The sequence below is a fragment of the Chaetodon auriga genome, chromosome 3 (genome assembly GCF_051107435.1).
Source record: "Chaetodon auriga isolate fChaAug3 chromosome 3, fChaAug3.hap1, whole genome shotgun sequence".
Classification (NCBI taxonomy): domain Eukaryota; kingdom Metazoa; phylum Chordata; class Actinopteri; order Chaetodontiformes; family Chaetodontidae; genus Chaetodon; species Chaetodon auriga.
In genome coordinates this window covers 14502789-14524938 of record NC_135076.1, presented here as the reverse complement: position 1 = coordinate 14524938, position 22150 = coordinate 14502789, and the positions used below count along the sequence as shown (strand labels likewise).

At 41.4% G+C, this 22150-nt stretch overlaps 1 protein-coding gene across 9 annotated transcripts in view; it reads right to left on the bottom strand.

Moving 5' to 3' along the window:
• Positions 1-22150, bottom strand: part of ptprsa (protein tyrosine phosphatase receptor type Sa) — a 228216-nt gene that overhangs the window by 82302 nt on the left and 123764 nt on the right. For all 9 annotated transcript variants that reach the window (XM_076725431.1, XM_076725441.1, XM_076725484.1 and 6 more), the window contains exon 6: positions 13042-13230. In XM_076725431.1, coding sequence (XP_076581546.1) covers positions 13042-13230 — 189 coding nt within the window. The remainder of the gene's footprint in view (positions 1-13041; positions 13231-22150) is intronic.

Here is a 22150-nt window from a genome sequence, read left to right as displayed (position 1 = left end):
GGCAGACAGAAAGGGGTAGGAAGAGAGTCTCATTTATGAGAGGTGCAGTGTACAATAAAGAGACACAGAGAGAACGAACAAAACTATCTGAAAGGGGTGGGAGGAAGAGTTGAAGAGGCAGACAAGCACAGAAAAACAGAAGGACAGATGAGGGGATAAAAGGAAAGCAAGGAGGGGCCAGCATGGATGATTAATTTCAGAAAGTGCCTGAAGCCGTGGTCTGCCCACCAATGTCGCGGCTTTGTAGCAGCTTTGCCATGTGTACCCCCCAGTCCCATTTGTGTAATTCAATTAGTGTGCTCCAGCGGGCCTTGATTGATTTGTTTAGGCGATCAACAAAATGGCTGGCCAAGTCTCACTCTTTCTTTCCCTCCCTCTTGCTCCTTCCGCAGCCCACTCAGGCCTGCCGGTGGCACGCTGTTCTTTTCATCATTTTATCTCTCGTTTTCAGTTCATGTCTCTCATTAGGCCCTCATTTCTCATCTCCTCTCCTGTTGTTTCCTCGCTATCCTCTCACCCCAATGCTGCTCACTGAAGCTCTACTTCTGTGCAATTAAAACCCCAAATTAGCACCATACTGTATAAGTGGACATGTACTCAAAATAATAACCTTTCCACTCCATGAATTAAACTCACTGACGTGCAGAAGAGTGCAGGATACAATAACTTAAGTGCACTTGATGATTCAGGTGGCATAGCTGTAACATATAAAATACACAATTTTTCTACCAATAGATTACTAAAGATACTCAGATTCACTGCCACAACACTAAAAAACCAACAACGACATGTTTACAGACGCACTCTGCTATTGAGAAACGTTGTCAGGCCAAACCAGTCCTGATCTACGATGCAGATAAAGTTGAAAACAGCAAGCAAAGTTTCATACCAAGTTTCTACTCTCACACTAAAACATTATAAACGGAGTAGTATCTCATGTCACTTGCTGGTGTATTTTCAAGTTTTGCTGCATCTGGTTCAGCAGGATTCCATACAACAGCACTAGTTGTTGTACTGACCATCAATTCAAATAAAGACAGTGGGAAGTTTTGTATTTCAGTTGTGAACCCGCAGCTCACACAGCAATACATAGCCAGTGTGGACACACGGCAGCCAAGTATGGAAATGCAGTTTTCTCTCTGCCTCCCTTTCCTTCTGTCTGAATCCTGGCTGACACTTGGGCACGCTCTGCCACCACCCCAAGGTCATTATACCGTGATCGCACCAGCATGGGGTCCCACGTGTGTTGCCATTGTTGTCAGTGCCCATCTGGCGGCTTGTAACGCTCCCATGAAATCAGTAATGAAACAGGTAGGGAGTCCAGCTACCTTTCTACCTATTGCTTACCTTTAGGCTAGCACCTGGGTGGCAATGAATGGAAGCAAAGTTATTGTAACTTTTACATTTTGGGAATCATCTCTTAGACGTTGAGATTTCCGTCAACCATCACTTTGTTTCACTGACATTTTATTATTGGACTAACTATAACTTCATTGGGTCCCTATCCATGTCAGATCAGATGTTAAGGCTTCATACCTGTCTGATCTCCTTCTATTCCATCCTGTGCTCTATACTCACAATCCCAAGAGTTGAAGGAATTTAGCAGGCTGCAGGGCCTTCTCATATTGTGCTCCCTTCCTCTGGAATAACCACCTGGCGGATATTAAACAGCACGGCTGTTGAGGTGGGTCTGTCTCCGTAACAATGAATGCATTAAGACTCTTACTTATACTCCACTGTCTTGCCGACGAGAATATATGAAAACCACTGCATCTCTTGAACCCTCTGTTTATTTGTTGTCCCACAAGCACATGAGCGTCTAAGCTGTGTCTCTCTCTCTCGCTCTCGTCTCCCTGTTTTTTTTCTTCTTGTCCTCTGTTTTCAATCAGACTTCTCTGCTGGACTATCAGCAGCTCTGGGACCTCTCTCTCCAAGCTGTTGGTGCCTCATTCCAGATGTCTTGTGTCTTCATCCTCCAGGATCCTCTTTGTCTCTGTGTGTGTTCATTTGCTTTCCCCTGTCTGTGAGAATGGTGTGCTTGAGTTCTTTTCCTTCTTTTCTTTATCCGATTGAAAGTCATATACTGGACAGATTTGTAAAGCCCCTTGAGGCAATGTTGTGACTTGTGATGTTGGGCTGTATAAATAAAATTGGCTTGACAATGAATGACGTAAAATGACTCAGCATTAGGACAAGCGATGTCATACTTAAAATGTTTTCAAAAAAACTTCATTCACTGGAGTGGAAGAGTCCACTTAAATTCTGAGAAAGTCTGCATTAGTGTGGACTTGCACCTGGGTAAACAAACCGTTTGTGTCCTTCTTAGACACCTTGATCTTAGTTACATTTGTGCCGCTCTCTCCAGATCCTATGACATTAATTTTCCCTCTACAGCGCCATACAATCCTGATTGCGAGTCAGTGTCAGCATGCAGTAACGTGGTGGGGAGAAATGGCCCTTTTCAGGCCGCTTATCTCATTATGCAAATGCGGAGTTCATAAGTCATGCTTCCTTTTGTTCACCACAATATGATTTATGAGACCTTATTCAAACAAAGCAGAGCAGGGAGGGCTGGGTTCGGCTATGCTGGACATGAGTGAGGGCTTTACAGGAGTAAAGGGTCTGAATATAGTCTAAAACCTCAGGTGTTCATGAATATGTTTGACAACATGCTACTGTTTAGAGATTCAAATCATGGATGGCTTGTATGAAATGGTTCAGGACGAAGAACCTTTGTCTTACTCTTAGGAGCTCTGTTGTCAAATGAATCACCACTTTTCTGTATCGAACTGTAAATGTGAAAACTTAAAGCATTTATCTCACTCAATACAGGGACATACGGTACCTGGCAAACTGAGATATTCACTTACCTGCTCAGCCTGCGAAACAAAAGCATTTTATAAGAAACCCAGTGAATCACACTGAATCAACTGTGAGAGAATGCTTCAGCAGCAAAACCTGGTGGATAATTACAAGTGAACATTAGCTTGTCATGGGAAATGGAAAAAAAAATGAGGGGGGAGGAAGAATTATTTGACATAGCTATCTTAAAATTCATGGGAGTCATACTGCTTTACCTCTGTGTCATTCCTTTCCAACCTTGATATCCTCCTGTTCAGCCTCTGACATCACCAGAGCTGGTTTTGGTATGGTAAAAAGGGTGCTCATGTTGCAGTTCTGGAAAAGGCAGCCAGAGCCTCCAGAGTTTTACTTTTATAGTAACAGGGAGGGAGGGAAGTAAATCAAATGTAATTTATGTTGGCTTTTTACCCAAAATAAGTATCTTCAGCTGTGGCTCATGAATTAACGTACACAATGTGGCTGTTGCTCTGGTAATGAACAGTAGGATGAGGAGGACACCAAAGAAGAGAGGGAATAAGAAGAAAGGGGGTTTCTTACACTGTGTTGAACAGTTTTATTCAATAGCCTGGCCTTATCAACAAATAAGATCACCATTGCCCATCTCCCAACTTCCCATCACCCCACCCCCAGCCCTGCGTCCAAACAATTTAAATGTCAGAGGCATAAAGCAAACAAACAGCATTGTAATAACCCCACCATTCCTCCCCTCTGATTTCAACCTTCTCAATCCTGTATCATAACCAGCTGGAAGCACAATTTGAATTGCTCAGTAGTTTCCCGACACTGATGATGTTGAGGAGATAGTAGGTCGGCACAAACACAGAACGCCCACAGAGGTGGAAGAATTGCACATCACTGATGACATGGGGCATGGGAGTGATAAACACATATGATAACGCTCACAAACAGGGTGTACAGAGCACACAGAACCCAAACACAGATGACATATTAATGTTAGAGGATATAGAAAAGTTAGTCATTTTTGAGAGGGAAAAGCCCACTATATGCCCCCCATATTACATCAGTTGGGTGGAGTTAGGAGCAGTTATGTCTGGTTTAGTCAGTTTAAGATTTTTTTTTTCCCCCTTTTTCATTATGTTAAATATCTTACCTCGAATCGGGGTACCCTCTGGAGGAGACACAAAAACGAAGACACAACATCAGTTTAGTTCAACGTTAATGTTAGTAATAGTTAGAGGAGTTATTTGGGTTGGAGGGTGGATCACTGGAACTAGATTATCAAACCATTCGGTAATCTTGTACAGAGCTCTCAGAAATAGGGTTTTCTTCATAGAAAAAAAAAAACCTCTTATTGCTGGTATCACAGAGGAATTGGGTGCTTTACATGGCTGGCACAATCTATTGCCTTATTATTTTCTCTTTTTTTTTCCCACTTCTCACCTTAGGCATATTAAAAGAGGAAACACAATGCTTCATCACCAGAGCGGAAGAAGCTTGAGGTCTTGGCATATGTTTTCTCAAGACTCAAACTCACCATGATAAGGCAGAGAAAAAGAGGTTTGGCCTAAAGTTGACATGGATTGTAGAACAAGTTAGATGCCATATACCAGGTATCCACATTAGTATGGAAAAAACTTGCTAAGGGAGGAATGGAGTCCCCACAGAACAAAAGTTCAGGCTGTACCTTCAGGCAACTGCAAGTTAAATCAAACAGACTGAAGTTCTTATTTATCCTACTAGTCGTAAACCTGCTTAACTGTGACAGATAGACTCTTCACCTCAAGCTTCATCCTTCCTCCCCGGTCATTCAATCCACTGGCTCTTTCCATTGTTTAATTTCACTGAGTTGTATGTTTCTCTATTGTTTGTGTGTATTCTGAGTCTGTATTGTGTTACATGACTGACTGCAAGCCAAATGTCCCATACAGACAATAAAATATTGAGCTTATCCAGTCAATGGCTGGTGGGCTTTTAAATGTAGCCTGACTTGTTGCTGTGATGTAAAATGCATGCCTCATAGGCAGAGCTTTAGGTGTGGGTACAGAAGTCAGCTTATCTTCAACCCCCTCTCTGCCAAGCATTAAACTGTCCTTCGGTTCTTAGTTTTTTTTTCTCCATTCAATGCTTTTTACCCATTTTTCCCAACTCCTTTTTCTTTTCTTACTTTATCTGTTCCTCCATTCCTCTCACTTTCTCATGATTTCTAAGCTTTTGTTTCCCACAGGTCCTCCCTCTTGCCTTTCTCTTAGTCTTCCTTTCTAAATCTAGGGATGACTCATGGCAATGACGTGCCTTGGCAATCCCTTGAGAATGCCAGCAGGGTGGCAATAACCCAGGAGAGGTACCCTACTTAGCATAGATGGCCTGCAGGCACAGAACTGAGGGTCAAGGGTACGCACTACCCATTGAGCTTAACGCTACAGGCCTGGCCCTAGAGTGTGTGCGTGCATGCATTCATGCAAGCTACAAAAAAATATACCTACCCTCTTAAGAACTAGCTGAATCAACCAAAAAAAAAAAACAAAACAAAAAAAACCCTTCCATCCATCCATCTGTTTTTTATGCCTTTTATCCAAGACTAGGTCGCAGTGGTAGCAGGCTGAGCAAGGTAGTCCAGATGTTCTCATTCTTCCTGTGGGGGGTCCTGAGGCGTTCCCAAACCAGATGACATATAAAGTCCATCTAGCATGGTTTTGGTCTACCTCAGGGTCTCATACCAGTGGGACATGCCCAGAAAACCTCTAAAGGAACGCACCCAAGAGGTATCTTTATCAATGACCTCAACTGGCTCCTTTCAAGGCAAAGGGGCAGTGGCTCTACTCCACTACCTTCCCCTATGTCTAATGGTGGGCCCCGCTACCATGTGGAGGAAACTCAGCTTGGCAGCTTGTATCCGCCATGTCATTCTATTGGTCACAACACAAAACTCATGACCATAGGTGAGGGTAGGAAAATAGATTAATAAATGGAAAGCTTCGCCTTCCAGCTCAACTCCCTCTTCGCCACAGTGGCCCAGTACAATCCCTGTATTACTGTTGAAGATCAATCTGTCCATTGATCTGCTCAACAATATCTCTCCCAGTTAAAATCATCACAACACAGAGTTTAACATGTAAAGTTGTGCCAGCAATTTCCATATTCTATACAGTATATCAAGTTGTGTGGGTGGCTATGTAGTGTGGATGGAATTTTCAATATCTTCTGGTCAGATTGTTGTTGCAGAGGTGTCCTTTGTGATACCAGCAGGTAGGAGGAAATCACTGAGTTTGAAGTTCTGCCTGGTTTACAATGTACCTGGGTAGATTCACTTACTTTCTTTAGAGTTGATACACACTGTGTTGCACTGTGCTAATGTATAAGCACGATTATATACGCTGTTATACTCTATGCTCATAATTTGAAAGTGTGCATTTTTAGCCATTTGTTACACATATCCACACTGTGGATATGTGTAACAAAAAAAAACAAAAAATATTTCAAAGCAATTGACATTTTTCTTAATTATCACTTGCGAAGTGTTCATATTCTATTAACCCAGCTTTCAGTATACATTAAAAGTGCATTATATGCATTGATTTGCACAGTGATAGTTTAGAGTCATTGAAAAACCAGGCAAAACAACAGAGGGGCATCTTAATCATTTCTGCAATGATTTTAAAGACCACATAATCATACGTAATCACAAGACAAAGGACAGTGGGGATCTGGGAAGGTTACATTGTTATAGAGTTAGAGTTTGATTAGAGGCTGCAGAAGCTGTTGGTTTGTTTTGCTTTAGCTGTGGTGAAATTTTAGTTGGGGATTGAGGGGTTACTAGTTAAAGGTTAGGTGAGGTTAAGGTCAAAGTTAGGTTAAGGTTAGGATAAGGTTAATAAAGCAGGTTTGAAAAAGGAAAGACCATTACACGTGGACCTCATAAAAAGAGTGACAAACAGAACAGAAAAAAGAGGAAAGTAACAAGGAGGATGAGTGATAACAGAGGTTGTTCAGTTCAAAGGCACTTGTTCCACAAAAAATCTAAAATATGAAAAGGAAATGGGTGACCTTTGGAACTTGTAATTTTTTAATAGCAAAGCAGCATGAGTGGATAAAAATAAAACTTAGCTAAGGACCAGTAGGATGGGTCTAGAGTGGCCAGCATCTATTCAATTACAATGGTACATCCACCTGTATTACAGGCATGTAACCCAATGACCATAAGCTCCCCTTCTAAGCTTTGGTTACCTGGGGGTTGATCAGCTTACGGTGACAATGACCTCAATATACTTCAACAGGCTGCTGACCTCCTCGCATTATCAAATGCAGCATTATTTGCTCCACAGAACACCCCATCTGTTTTGTTAAACAACCCTCTGAATATATTAAAAATATTATTGAAAGATGTAGTTTGGCCAGAGGCAATCTGGCCATAGATGTTGCCCATCTGTGTGTGAGGTGGATGGGGTTGCGTGATTGGCTGAGTGTCAAAGTCTGACCACCCTCCAGAGGGCATCTGGCTGACCTTCTCATCACCACAGACACCCGTTTGGGATACTGGTAGTGTCGCAGCAGGTCTCAGTGAAAACCTGGCTGTTGTTACCACATGTGCAGAGGTCCTGGGCACTCCCCACAGAGCAGCTTTGATGCCAACAAATGTGAGCGCTTTCTTGCACTTTTCAAATGAGCTGCAATTCAACTCAGCATGATTCACATTGGAATGTGCATACTGTAAATTTTTGTGTAAGGGAGATATCCAATGTCAGGTCATGATTTCAGACCTTTATATTAAAAAGTACCTTAGTCTTTATGAACATGCACTCCCCCCAATCCTCTCACTATGTCCCTGGCTTCTGGTTAATCTGTTCTGGCTGACAAAGCAGCGAGAGCCTGGGGTCTGCAGCCACAGGGACTTGGGGAGAAATGTCAGGCTCCCTCCAGACCTCTAGAGGAGCTCCTCAGGGGACCCTGACGCAAATATCACTGCCCCCCCAGCACAACATGGTCTGGCACATAAGAAAACAGTCAGCCAACAAGTCAGTTATCTAGCAAACAAGAGCTAGATGTTCTATCTTCCACTATACTGTTATTATGATGTGGTCTTTTGTTTAGGGTGGGAATAATTCTGTTCAGTATGTGCCCTTCATCATCACTAGGAGTGAAGGTCACATGAAAAAGGTGGGGGATTCATTTGCAGGAGCTGGAGGGTGAGTGTGTGTCTGAACTCACATTTGCCAGCTCACTCTCCATGTTCCCCTTTCTCCTGCCCTATCTCTGAAGTCTCTGTTTTACCATCAGGAGAGGACGCATCAGTCTCAGTATCCCCTGAGAGGGTTCTTGAAGTAAAAGTAGCCTCAGAAATTATCAACAGGAATCTGCTCAATGGAAAAAAGATTTTTGGAAGTGCATTTATCAGTGACAAAGAAAAAACTCTGAACAAATACTAAATACTAAAATCTGGAGACCCAACCTGGCTACTCTACGTACTGAGGACATGAAAAGATGGCAGCCTAGGGGGGTTTGAGCATGCAGGCCTTGTTCTCATCAGCATAAATCCAGCCTGGCTGCTGAATGAGCTTTCCAGAAAAAAGGCAAGCCCAAGAGCTAACATTGCCATATGAGAGCTTTGGTATTGAAACAAGGGAACTTAATTTCCTTTTCTGGCCTCCTACATACACATACAGTTTGAACTGAAAGTGAAATATACCAAGCTTAAAGCACATGTATATATTTCTTCAAGTAGTTCAAAAAGTCAGGAGGACTACAGAATGTGACCAAATGTAACTATCACTTGAGCCCTCGCCCATTACCATGGGCAATGGACCTGTAGCTAAAGATTTGTAAGCCAGTGGGGATGTGGGACAATTTGGTGAGAGAAGCACATGCTCTGCTAAAAAAATATTTGGTCAAGACCAGAGGGTCGACCCAGCCCAAGTTCGGGATTGCAGGGTTCAGCCATATAGTGGTCTCGTAGTGACCTTCACCTGGAAAGAACTCAAGATTCTCTCAGCCCATATCACTACTTGCAGCACTTTCCAAGGGTATTTTTGGACAGCAAAGCTGTTATTGGCAAAACTGAGGTTCAACGATCTACATCTGAGTAGAAAAAAACAGCCAACAGTCATGTGTATTGCTGGAGCAAAGAATTCTATATATTTCACCAAGAAAACAAACAATACTGTAGGCTATGACTGCACAGGAATAATTGTCTTGGATTCAAACAGAGTCCAATTATTTCCTCAAAGCCTGCTGTCTTGCAACACAGCAGAGAGAAAGAAGTAGACGTGACAGGGGGCATCGGCAGTGTCAAATCTGGATAATATAGTCAGGCAAAGTACATAAGGCAACAGCAACTTCCAAGGTAACCTTGCTAAAGGTATGTAAAGCCCCAAATAGGCCAGTGAAGTTGCTAAAATACTGGAGAAAAGGTGTCTGAACTGGGCAGTACTTAAGTCTTACTATCCATATTAGCATTAACGTGAAGCAGGATGTTGCCTCAAAAGACTGGCTCAGCAAGTCTCCCCATATAAATAAAAACTGTGCTGCTGAGGGGGGACTGTGATACCTAACCACCCCATCCCCAACTCGTGCTGCTTGTCCTTGATTTGCCTTTCTGCTCTAACTTCCAGTGTGGTGTGTGTGTGTGTGTGTGTGTGTGTGTGTGTGTGTGTGTGTGTGTGCATGAAGATAAAGTTGACATAAAAGGAAAAGAAACAATAGTAAAAAAGTAAAGGATGAATAGAAACAGAACATAGGGAACAATGGCAAAAGAGGACAGGGGAGAGGGGAGAGCAGGGGATGCATGCATTTTGGAAAGTTGTTTGAATATGCCATCTGCTTCAAGGAGAGTGGGTGGGCTTGCTGGGCTTTGCAAGACACTTACCAAAGGTTTCTGAAAATGACAAAGCAAGGAAAGTAAATAGAAAAGGGGGAAGAACAACATAGTTCATTTTAGGTTGAGGTTGAAAGTGACCGCCAGGCATGAATTAAAGGAACTACAGTTTAGTTGGGTCTTGTGTCCCACCTCAGTATTTTAGTTTTCATTACCATGAAATACAGTGGAAGGAGCAGTGAATTATTCCCTGTTTAACATCAATTCTATTTACAATTTATAATTCTAATTAGAGGCATGTTTATATAAAAATCAAACTAAACAATTTTGGTGACGACTGTAAAATTGGCTTATTTTTTTAGTTACATTTTAATTGTTGGTTTATTTGATTTTTCTTTTTCAGTTTTTTTTTTTTTTTTCAGTTTTAACTTGTGTTATGGGTCATGGCCAAATGTGTTGAAGACTCTACAATGTGCACTGAGACACATCTGAGCTTCAGACACAAACACAGACAGAACACATAAAGAGAGAGAGACAAAACAGCATTCTGCTTCAGTTAGACAGGACACATGAAGACAATTGAAGAAATCATGAAACAGATAAAGACAGATGATACAGAGGTTAGGCAACAGTCAAGAAGCTGGATTTCTTGGTCAATCATCCACAGTGGCTCAAAACTCACAAAACAATGCTGAAAATGTTAGCAGGTAACCCAATGTTCACAGCAGAGTTGACCATCCATACGATTATATACAACCTAAGAAGTGACTGGTGGAGTAGACAGGCTTACCAGCTGCCAAAGGCACCTAAGAAACAAATACAAAAATCTCAAATGCTCTATGAATCTTGAATATCTTTAATAGCCTTAAACATTTTTCATCTTTCCAAAATAGTAAAGCTTAAATGCAAAACTAGTAATTTTGAATACTGTCTTAAATTGCATGATCCTTCAACCTTACTCAAGTGCTGCAAAATGACTGCAGAACAGACAACTTTTTGATAGCACAATTATATTTTTGGAAATTCATCATGCCATTCAAATATTAATCTACATGGCATGATAAACTGATGGCCGAACAGATGAACTTAATAAAAGCTATATTTCAGTTTGTTCTTGTCTAGCAACAGCTCAAAAGCCCTTGATGTAAAATATATGTCATTATTCTTTGTAGTGGTATTAGAGTCAATAATGTGTATTAGTATTATTAGGAAGATAAATTGGAATATCATACCAATCTTACAATGACTATTTGCTGGTTCCATGTCAAGAGGTGCAATGAATCTGAACACTTAAAGGTACCCTGTGGAGTTCTTGACCACTTCGTGTTGTGGAACAATGTTTCGGCCACTGGGTCCACATTTTTTCCATCGCTGGTTTCACACCATTTTGCTAATCAAAAGTTGGTGGCGACAAAGGAAGTAATACGCCAAAAGTGTCAGTGATGAAGACTGCTAGCAAGCGAACGTAGAAGTCAATTCATGAACTGAAATAAAAATGTTTTGCAAGTGTTTCTTGAGAAAGGACATGCCCTAACATGACAGTTAGACCTCTGCGACTCATTCACAAGAAAACACCACAGTGCACCCTTAATGTCGAAGGCTGTAAATGTTTAGTAGAGGGCTAGCAAAGGGAAAACATTAATATTAGAGCTCTGTTTGTAAGAGTCCCTTGTGGAGACTTGTCCTCAACCTAAAGTCAAAAGCACTGGCTGACAGCCTTATCCAAAGCACCTCAGGACAACCTAACATCCCCATTATGAACCAAGAAACAGTTTGCAGTTGTACATCATCCCAGAGAGAGCAAATAGTAGCACATATTTTGATAGAAGGCTTTGTTTTCTTAAAAGTCAAACGTCTACCTCAAAACTGGAGTGCACTGTAAGTTAAACATGAAACATATCTAAAATTAAAAGGGTCTTAGGGAGCTGTGGACTTGCTGTATTTGGCAAGGCATAAATAATGAGGTGACAAATAGATTCTTTTCAGTGAACAGCTCATGAGAGCCACAACTGGGGCAGGAACTCAATGGCAACAGACTCTTTATTTAGTGGCGTCTACGCTGATTTACGTTTGCAGCAACAAATCAAATAGGAGTCATTGGATTTTTCGAATGGTGACAAATCATCGACCTAAAATATCTACCCCTTATTGCCCGGGGCCACTCCAGGGCCTACACTTAATTAGCTATATAATTAGACTTTGCTTTACTGGGCCTCTCAGTGGGGTTTAATCAATGGGAACAAGACAACATATCCACCACTGAGTTGTGTCAGTAGAAAGTGGACCTTGCCCTCATTGTCTACTATGACACACTTGTGGGATGTTGAGAATCATTTGACCTCATTCAGTAATATTACACTCTGAAGCATAAATTGTTATTTTTACCAAATTTTTGGACAATGATCTACAGCTATCACAACCCTGATTCCAAAAGTTGGGATGCTGTGTAAAAAGTAAGTAAAAACAAAATGAAATCATTTGCAAACAAAATGTTTTTACTGACAGCAGTTCTATGAAGTGTTCCTGAGACAACATAATAACACCCTTCATACAGACAGGTAGTGAACATCGTCCCATCCTTGCTTGTTGACAACTGAGCCTTTGGAGGATGCCCCTTTCAAACTCAATCATGAAATGATGAGGTAACTATATCATCTTTGTTCAACTGAGTATATGTCAGAAAGGATTAGGGAATTATCACACCCTGTTTAATTTGTGTTTTACACAGCATTTCTTGGAATTGGGGTTGTACAACATAGAGCACTTGGATACAACGCTTGACCTTTATACTACTGTATGCTTCTCAAGTAGCAATCTAGGAAATTTAGCTTGTCTTCATGACTTGACATTTAAATGCTTGAAATATAGTAAACACCCAAGTTTAGTTGGGTCAAATCACATTGAATTTTATTTTTCAGCGTATAATATTGTGTTGTATCTTTATGTAAGGTGACTGTCAAATTTTTAATATGATGCAAGGATTACACACTTCTGTCTGGGTTGAATGAGATCTCTGCAACTCTACTCAGATCAGTTGGATAAATCCATTCACCTAACCTAACAACAAAGCATAGTTTTTAGTTCCTTGAATCTTTTAATTGAGATAACGTTTCCACCTGAAGGTGATATGTTATTTCAGTGAGTGTGGCAGTTTTGATGTGTTCTTTACCACACAATCAAAGAGTATGTGCTCTCAAGTTGGAGATATGAATCTGTTGAAAGGTTAACAAGTGTTCTCAGTCACACTCTTGACATTATCTAACAGTTTTAGGGAAAAAAGACCACATCAGCTGCAAAGAACAAAAACAACCATGTTAACTATTGCCAAAAATGTCCTCGGAAATCAAACAAGTGCTCAATTTAAAAAGAGTGGAAAAGGCAGCAACTGCCTGGGCTTGAGCCTTCCTTACCTGAGCGTAGCTGTTTGATCCGTCCATTACTTGCACTGGGGTCAATGGGCAGGAAGTCTTTGTACCAGGTGATTTCTGGGTCAGGGTTGCCGCTGGCAGCGCAGAGCATGGTGGCTGTTCGAGTGCGCTCCACCACTTTGAGTTGAGGGCCCATGTCAATGTTTGGGAAGCCTGGTGGGAGTAGGTCCTCTGTAAAAAGAACAGGAAATGAGGGGACATGAATCCTCTGATTTGCAAAGCCAGCCTTTATGACTTAAAAGGTTCCCATTGAAAGTTCTCATAATCCTTATACATGCACTTCAATTATCACTACAACTGAGAGCTATGGCACTTCTAGCAGTTGTGACCGTCACATTTTAGAACAAACATTTACAAGTACACTGCATCAACTACAATCTCACCAATACCTCTTGTTTTTTTCACACACCTGTTGGAAAGAAGATATTTGGACGTGCGTTTGCTGCAGTATGTCGGATGTAACTAGGTGTGACATTTTAGAACAACTGCTGACTGTGTAGTGTGTAACTGAAGTGTTTACTGCCTTAAGGGTACTTAACAGTATTTTCACAACAAAATTGATCCAATGTTACCATAAATCTTGATATCATACCATCTCATTTCCAAGTCACCTCAACAATATAACATTAAGCACACAAACCACAGACTTTAAAGATGCATTTGTATTCAACATTTCACTTTCTCAGAAGACCTTCGCCGTCTAAATTTATCCTTGATCACAGAGACAAATGTACAATAGGAGGGTGAGATTATAGCCCAGCCATGTACAGTAGCCAGATAATAAACCAATTGAGGATATAAGGCTTGAATAAAAACATAAACTGCATTTCCTTAAGAGTCTGGCTCTCCCAGAGGGCGGCACTGAGGCATTGAAAAGACTTAAGAACAGAGACCAAGAAAAGCAAGTATTGTGCTTTCTTTGACTTCCTCTTTCTCAGAAAATGAGCTAACATGGTTAGAAAGACCATCCTGTAGCCAGATACTCACAGAGTGCATTCCCATTACCCACTAGATTGCCCATTAAGGAAAATGTGTCTTATTTAAATGCCCTGAAGAGGACACTGACTACCTGCAAGTACAACCTGTAGTAAACAAATGGCTTTAAATGCAAATAGAAAATCAGAAGGGGAAAAAGTGGAGTGAAAACTTATATGAGAAGAGAAGCTGGTAATCCCGGCAATTTCTCCATCTAGTTCCCCCGTGTTCAGTAAAATAAATGACACTCAAGTCAATTTGAGGTTACACAGACCTCTGGAAAACCACTACTTTGCCAAGACACACTCTAACCCCCAATAGTCCTGGGCTGAATACCAATTGAGAGATATAATTGGTCAGATTTCACTCTGGCGTTAATGGTGCAGCAGTTGTGTATTAGGGCAAGATTTAAGCCTATTTGACTGTCATTACTGCTACACTAATTCAAGAACCATCACACTAGCCAGCACTTGTAATTTTTTTTTTTGTTACAATGATTGTGGTATCCTTGCAGCTAATACTCATGCATGATTGAGCAATTATTTCTCTGTTAAGAGATGACAGTGTAGTGTGTTCTATAGTCATTGTTCTCATGCAGACTCCCTGCTCTCCTGGGGCAATTAGTCCTATGGGTGAAATCGCTTGACCTCTACCCTGACTGGAGCCATAGCCGTGACTCATTCTTAGATGATGAGAGCCGAAGGGGGGGCACCCTGAGTGGTAATATGCATCAGAAGCCCAAGGCCACATTGCAACTTGGAGAAGATTGACTGACTAAGATGCTGGCCAGTGGCACAGCAGAGGTCACTGTTCATCTGGAGAGCCAATGACCTCATGTCCACTCCGCAGATATCATAGTGGTGTTGTTGGCACCCAGGGAGCGCTAAATTAAGGGAAATTAGGACAGTAAGTTGAGTCGCAGTTCTAAAGTCACTGACTCTAAAAGCAAAGCCCGTCTTTGTCTGCCTTTAAGGGACAAGGAGACCAATTCCATTTTACATTTTCTGCTTTATACAAATAAGACCGTGAGCTATGAAATCATGATGGATTTAAGTGATTACTATTTAAAAAATTCTGTTTTAGACAAATGTTTTCTCAGTTTAGATAATGTCAGTTAAGTATTTCATATCAAAAGAATGGCAAAATGACAACAACAATTTCAATATGATGAACATTATTGATTAATGTATCTTACAAAATGAATTTGCCCTATTTTTTTTTAATTCTTTCATTCTTTAGTCACCATGATAACTGGGAAAACAACTTAACAACTTATCTACATTATGCGCTAGTATTGTATGGAGAAAAGGGGTGGAAAGTTCATATGTATTCACATTTTGAAATATTGAATATTAGAAAATAAAAGACTAGCAAGGAAGAACCAGAGAGTCTCAAAACTTAGTCCAGACAGGTTACCTCTAACTAAGGCTGACATCAGCAGCGCACGATGAATATTTCAATGCTAGGTTCAAGGAAGTACAGGCATTTACACTGTTTTAGGTACTGCGTTGTATCTTCTCAATCAATTATTAATGATCATCCCTGTATAATCTCTTTATAGGAAGTTCCCCTGAAGCTTAGAAAAGCAACGGCAAACCTATGTTTCACTTTAGAAACTTCAGAACAAGACAGATGTTCTCACAAAGTCCTTCCCCTGTGTGCCATCAATGATCTATGTATAAGATGCCATAAAGGTGCTGCACACTCGTACCCCCTCTAGCTAGTTCTATCTGTTAGAGAAGCATATCTGCAAAGGGTAAGTCTGGCCTGCTGCTCTGTGTGTGACATCTGATGTATTTGATGTTGCCAAGGCCAATCTGTGCTTCATATCACATTAAGTCTGCTTCATGGCCTACACAGACTACAGTAATGAAGCTGAAAACATAAACAGAGCAAGTGGATTTGAGATGAACGAAATTAGGCAAGTGACAGAGGGAATCTGCCTGAGGGGCCAAGGGAGGGCAGAAAAAGGTGGGCGAACAAACAAACCAACCAAAACAGCAGTAAACAAGAAGCAGCGATGGTGGATTCATGGAGAGATTATGCTATCGTTACAGCTGCTCTGACCTGATACAGCACCAGCAGCCTTTCCTGAATAAATGGCATGTATGCTGGTTACTTACTTCCCCAGGAATAGAGTCTGATACCATCTTTCCCCCTGAAGCTTACAGGCTCTGTCGATAAAGGCGGCCATGCAAAAATAAATAGATCACTCATCGAGGGAGTGTTACTTCAGGGTTAGCCAGCCAGACTGTGAAGGGAAGAAGGCAACCAATGATATGGGCTGATAGTATCCTAGAATTCCCAAAGGGCCAGTTCCCCATAATGGTGTGGCAATTGCATTTCTATGATGTGTGCTGGGGGTTCTCTGTGATGACAAATCTTCATAGGACAAATAGAATCAATGCATGCGCACTGTTGGTCAATGACGGTGTCTGTGTCTATTTTGCTGGGAGCAGCCTTTGTCACTTAGGCCAACAATCATCATACTACAGAGCTATGAGACACATGCGGCAGTTACACTCTGCATCGTGCCAAGAATTTTATCTCACAGACACACACATTCGTTCACCTTTAATGTTCTTTATCACAATTGAAATGCTAAAGCTAAAATATGACCAAATAAAAACGCTATTGAATTGGGGAAAAGAAAAAAAAAAAGACTACTCTGACTACTCCACAGGTAAACTTTGTTCAGCAGACAAGGTGGGGACACTCAAAGAGAATCTTAATCTTCCCAGTATGCAGCCTATCTCCTTTGTTGGGCTACCTTCCTGTTTTTTTTAAAGCGCCACAAAGGCCTTTTTGATGGATCCCGTTGATTCGGAAATTGGTCAGTGTTCATATTCTTGTTGGCATATGCTGTTGATGGGCATCTGAACAGCTCAGCTTGGTCCTGCTGTGATGTATACCACTTATCAGCAATCACTAAGGTCTTGCAAAGACACCACAGGGACCAGTCTGTGGTTAATGAGATGAAAAACCATTTATCTATGCAGAACAGGTTTTCACCAAACTCTTCAGCATGATTTGGACAGGCAAGAGTGCAACTTTCTCAATGCACCTATCAATTAGTAGCGTTGGGTCACGATTTTTGGATTTTTAAATAGTCATTCAATTCTAAAAAATGTAATAGTTTTCGCAACTATTGTCTAGTCTTAAAAAAAGTGCATGTTTGTGTGTGTGTGTGTGTGTGTGTGTGTGTGTGTGTGTGTGTGTGCGCGTGCACAGGGGGTGGGGTGTTGAGGAATCGCAGAATCATTTCCAGTGAATAGGGAATACTATTTTTGCTGGAAATGGCCATCCCTATAAATTACAGAATGTTTTTTAAGTCATGCTACAGAGAGAACAATAACCTAAGGAGGGTTACTGTGAAAGCAAACTGTTCATGTCCATTCAGTGCAACAGCTGGTGTGATCAGCATCCAAAGCTAAGCCTTCTGCAGGCTCTAGTTGACCTTATCTAGATTTTGATTTTTGTCATTCTCTTTGGCTTTTTGGGTTTAGCTTGAGTACCATCATTATCCATAATTGTCTTTAATTTTGCTTTGCCATTTAATATCATTACACAAGTGACAGGTGCAAAGCCTTTAATCAGCCTCTGGTTAGCTTACCCACTGCCCGGCTGTTAATCTGCACTCATGCCTGCTGTTGTGTCCTGCTTTCTATCAAGCTAAGTGTGGCTCCCTCAAAAGGTTCGTCCTTTAGACTCATTCACTTCCGACTAATCTCATTTCCGCAGATTTACTGCGACCAAACCATCTCTTTTTAGCAAGTCTGGTGTAGTCATAACTGTACCAGATTCCTACAGTGCCATACTAAAGGGCTTTGTGATTAAATGTGTCATTTGGTGGGCTCTTTCACTTTTTCCAGAGGAGCCAGGGCATACAGTACACTGATAAATGAGTGGTTCTCATAAAAATGTAAAGGAAAATCTTGGACTTCTATACCATACGTACAATATAGCAACATAATTATAGATTATTCAGCATGTACAATGTAATACTGTGTTATCAAATGTACTTTACAGCACCATGAATGCTCCACTATAATGACCACCCTGGTGCTTTGCAATTTCTTTTCACGACCCACTGAGAAAACCACAACCCCACACAAAGAATAAACTTATGACTTTCACAGTGCTTCATAATGCTGTTTTTAGTGATTTATTTATTGTTTTTTGCATTTCAGCTTTTGACTGTAGGAGAGTGACAGTTGGAGAGACACAGGAAAGGCAGGGAGAGAGAGAGCGGATGACATGCAGCAAAGGGCTTTGGGCTGGAGTCTAACTCAGGCCGCTACGGTAAAGACTCAGCCTTGATACATACGAACTCTCATAGGTGAGCGACCGAGGTTCCTCTTGTAGTGCTGGTTTTACGCAAATGTTTTTACCCAATTAGCCACAGTATATAAGATTACACATGACATGTGGCGTCAAGGCTGCCTGTTCTGCACCATCAATTATCTCATATAGTGGAGAGAGCTACAGTAAGAGATGGAGAGAGGTAAAACTCGACTGGCTGGGACAGCAGCAAATGCCGTGGGGTGCTCCAAAGTCCTCCCCACCTATTACTCATATTATTATTTTCACTTACTGAAATGATTTAATTTCATCAGCCGCATAATCAGGTTAACTGATTACCCAGCGCCACAGCAGAGAGACACAGGCTTTAAGCAGGTCTGTGCATTAACACCACAGAGGGACTGCTGGGAGAGAGACGGAGTGAGAGCAAGGGATAAGAGGAGCAAGTCAGAGAGAACGAGAAAAAAGGAAACAGAGTTAAAGATGAGAAGCATGAGGATGATAAACACAGTGGAAGACGATGAAGAGTACCGACGGCATGCTCTCTTTCACGCACATAACAGCAGTCTGAATAAATAGATGTTTAACTAATGGGCAGACCCAGCTGCTCAGACTCGAGACAATGCAGTTCCATTTGCTCTGCACCTACATCACAGCCAGAGGGCCAAAGCAATCGAACAGACAGACCAGAGACAAGAGAAGAGCGTCTGTGCTATGAAGGAGTTTCTGCTGTACAGCTGGGGTACAACTGCATTTTGGGAAGTCAATTTTAAATAATGCATGTGTGCATGAATGGTTTCTGCAAATATATACTGGCAGAGACTATGTCAAGTTTATTTACTGGAATGACATGAGTACTGTACACTTCCAAACATGCACATATTTAAGGCACTAACTAGGAGCTGGTGATCTCAATTAATGGTCTGCGTAGAGCATCATAGTTCCCCAAATTGCCACAACAATGGTTCAGTCTACAAGGTTCCCTCACAAATGGTTCTCATTCCAGTGATCATGTAAGCTTGACTACTAAGAAACAAGTAAAAGATTAATCTGTACTTTTTCTGCACTGGTTGTGCTGTGAAGTAAAGCAGCTACAACTCTAATCAGTCAAGACAAAACAAGGAGCTGAAACAAAAAAGTGAGACTCCTTCTGTTGCATGGATGTGGTTTGGGTATGAAAAGTCTGACATGGACCAGAAAACCCTATATGTCCAGTATATCATTCAAAAGCTAATAAGAAATAGGCCTTTCCATGTGGTCATTTTAAATAAACTACTCGCTCATTGAATTTACAGAAAATGTGCTATAATATGCATATATGTGATATGTATCGTTATCTGGATATGAAATGATCTGAGATATGGGATTTTGGTCATATTGCACAGTCCTACTTCCAACCTAACCAAACGGAAGTTTAAAAAAGTTCTATGCTTTCCCTAACTTCAATCTTTCCATGACATTCCCTGAATTCAACGACCAATGGGAGCCTGGTTGGATTGCTTGAGAAATACACAAAGGAAGACAGGGGAACAGTGACACAGAAATATCCAGGGACAGAGAAGAATAGCTACACAGGGGAAATCTAATCACAGTGTGTCTGGCCCCAGCACCGATAGCCCTCTCAGGATAGCCATCTCAGCCGAATAATGGTTATTATACAGCCAGCACTCAACCTCTACCCCCCTGCTCCGTTCCCGGAAAGACGCCTGATGTCCCATTGGTATTCTCCACACCTAGCGCATCTAGCCACCAAGGGCAACATTTACATCAAAATCTCCAAAATACAACCCGAGAGAAACAGTCTGAAAGACCAGATGAGAGAAAAGAAAAAGGGAGGGAGTGTGTGAGAGAGAGAGAGAAAGAGAGAGACTGAACATTGAAAGCAAGGCAGAAGTTTGCAGCATTGCTTATTGCACTGCAAAATGAGTTTGTGGGGTCAGCTTTCTCACCATATGAAAACTCCAAAGGGTAAACCATCCATTACTTTTTCTTTTCTTGTTGGTGTTTTATATGCATTTCCAGATGTAAGCAGTTTACTTCAGAATTTAAGGTAGCTGTTGGTTGATTGTCTAACCTGTAGGTCCCTGAGGCTGGGAAATAATGAGAAAATGTCAGTTTTAGACGAGTTTTGCATGCACTATATGTGTGTTGTTTACTTTTGTTTTTTTATATATATATGTTTGTTGTATATGAAGAGAGCACAAATGTCCTGGAAGGAGGTCACAGACTTGATTTTCACAGCAGCTAGGTGTTCTATTAAATGGTCCTTGAGCCCTACTGTTCATCCCTATATGTTTTCGGAGGCTGAATGGGCAAATGATGAAAACATAAATACGTGGGAATGACAGGAACTTAAGTCTGGCAACCAAAGCGACTGTTCTAACGGTTCTGGCTGTTGGCGGCTTGCACACACTTTCCACACCACGTCCAATTCTGAACACAGCCCATATTAGGACACGTTCATAAAGCTATCATCACCACTGAGCTAAACAGCAAGTAGACAGCTTGTTTGCCAAAGAAAGACAGTTACGGCAGCCAAGAGGGGGATATTTTGGGGAACAAATGGCAACAACCACCACAGGGAGCAGCTATGACCACGGTTTTGTCAAATAGGAAAGCCAAAAGAATTGAGGAAGAGAGGAATTGATGGCAAATACCAGGAATCAAACCAAGTAATGAAAAACCTGTTTTTAGATAGTGCTAGGCAGGAAACAATGTTTTCACCCTCAGGCTGAGCAGGGTAATAGTGTGTAGTATTAGGGCATCATTTCCTGTTCATTATAAACAAAGAATTGGAACACAAAATATAACATCCGAGGCGGTTATATTTTGAGAAGGTAAGGCTTCAAAAAATGTTTGCTTACTTATAAATGGCACATGATTTTTGAGATCCAGTCCCTATATCCTCACACACACCACTTGGCTTTTCAAATAAACACACTACTGGTGTGCAGAGAATAAAATGTGATTTATGAACCGCATGTATTTGGCCTATTAGGATAATGACACTGGCCTGAGCTGTGTCCACATAAAGTCCCATTGACTAGCTTGCTGTAGAAGCAAACAGTTAAAATTTGACAGCAACAAATTGAAATTGATAAATGTTTGGTGAATCTGAGGGACCACATAGAAAGTAGACTTCTAAGTAGTATTCTTGAAGTATTACATCTCCCTTGTGTGAATACTGATGTGTCCTTTTTGTGCTACTTTCAAAGTACAGATGGCCTTCGCCTCCTCTTAATTTCTTGAATAAAGAAGATTTTCATTTAGTCGGTGTATTACTTTCATTAAAACTCATGAACAGAAGAAAGCTGCACTGACTAAAGGCTGTTTCCCTGATGCGGTGAGCCTCCGTGATAGACACAGCGCAGACAAGAGAGAGGAGTAATTGCCTAGGACAGCTCCAAAGATCCCCTGCCTGCGAGGAGAAGAGGTGGAGGGGGGAAAAAAACAACATAAAAGGGAAAAAAAAAATTCTGTTTATCCTTCTCAACCCAGTGGAAGTCTCTCTCCCTCTCCCTTTCTCCCTCTCTCTCGTCAGGCTCCTGAGGCATCTGGGGCAAGACAGGCGAACTCCAGGGGAGACAGGAGATGAGGCCGGGGCCATTAAAGGAAGTGCCTCACTGTAGAGAAACGTCAACCAGTCAGGTCTGCTTTAGTGGTGGGTGGCTTTGAGTGTGTTTGTGTTTCTGTGCATGTGTGCATGTGTTTGGGAGAGTGTGTGGAGGCGCAGTGGGCACCTTGAAACCTGATGTCAGTTTACTGCACAGTGTGGGCAATCGGTACAAGTCTTTAAAATATGGACCTCTATTGT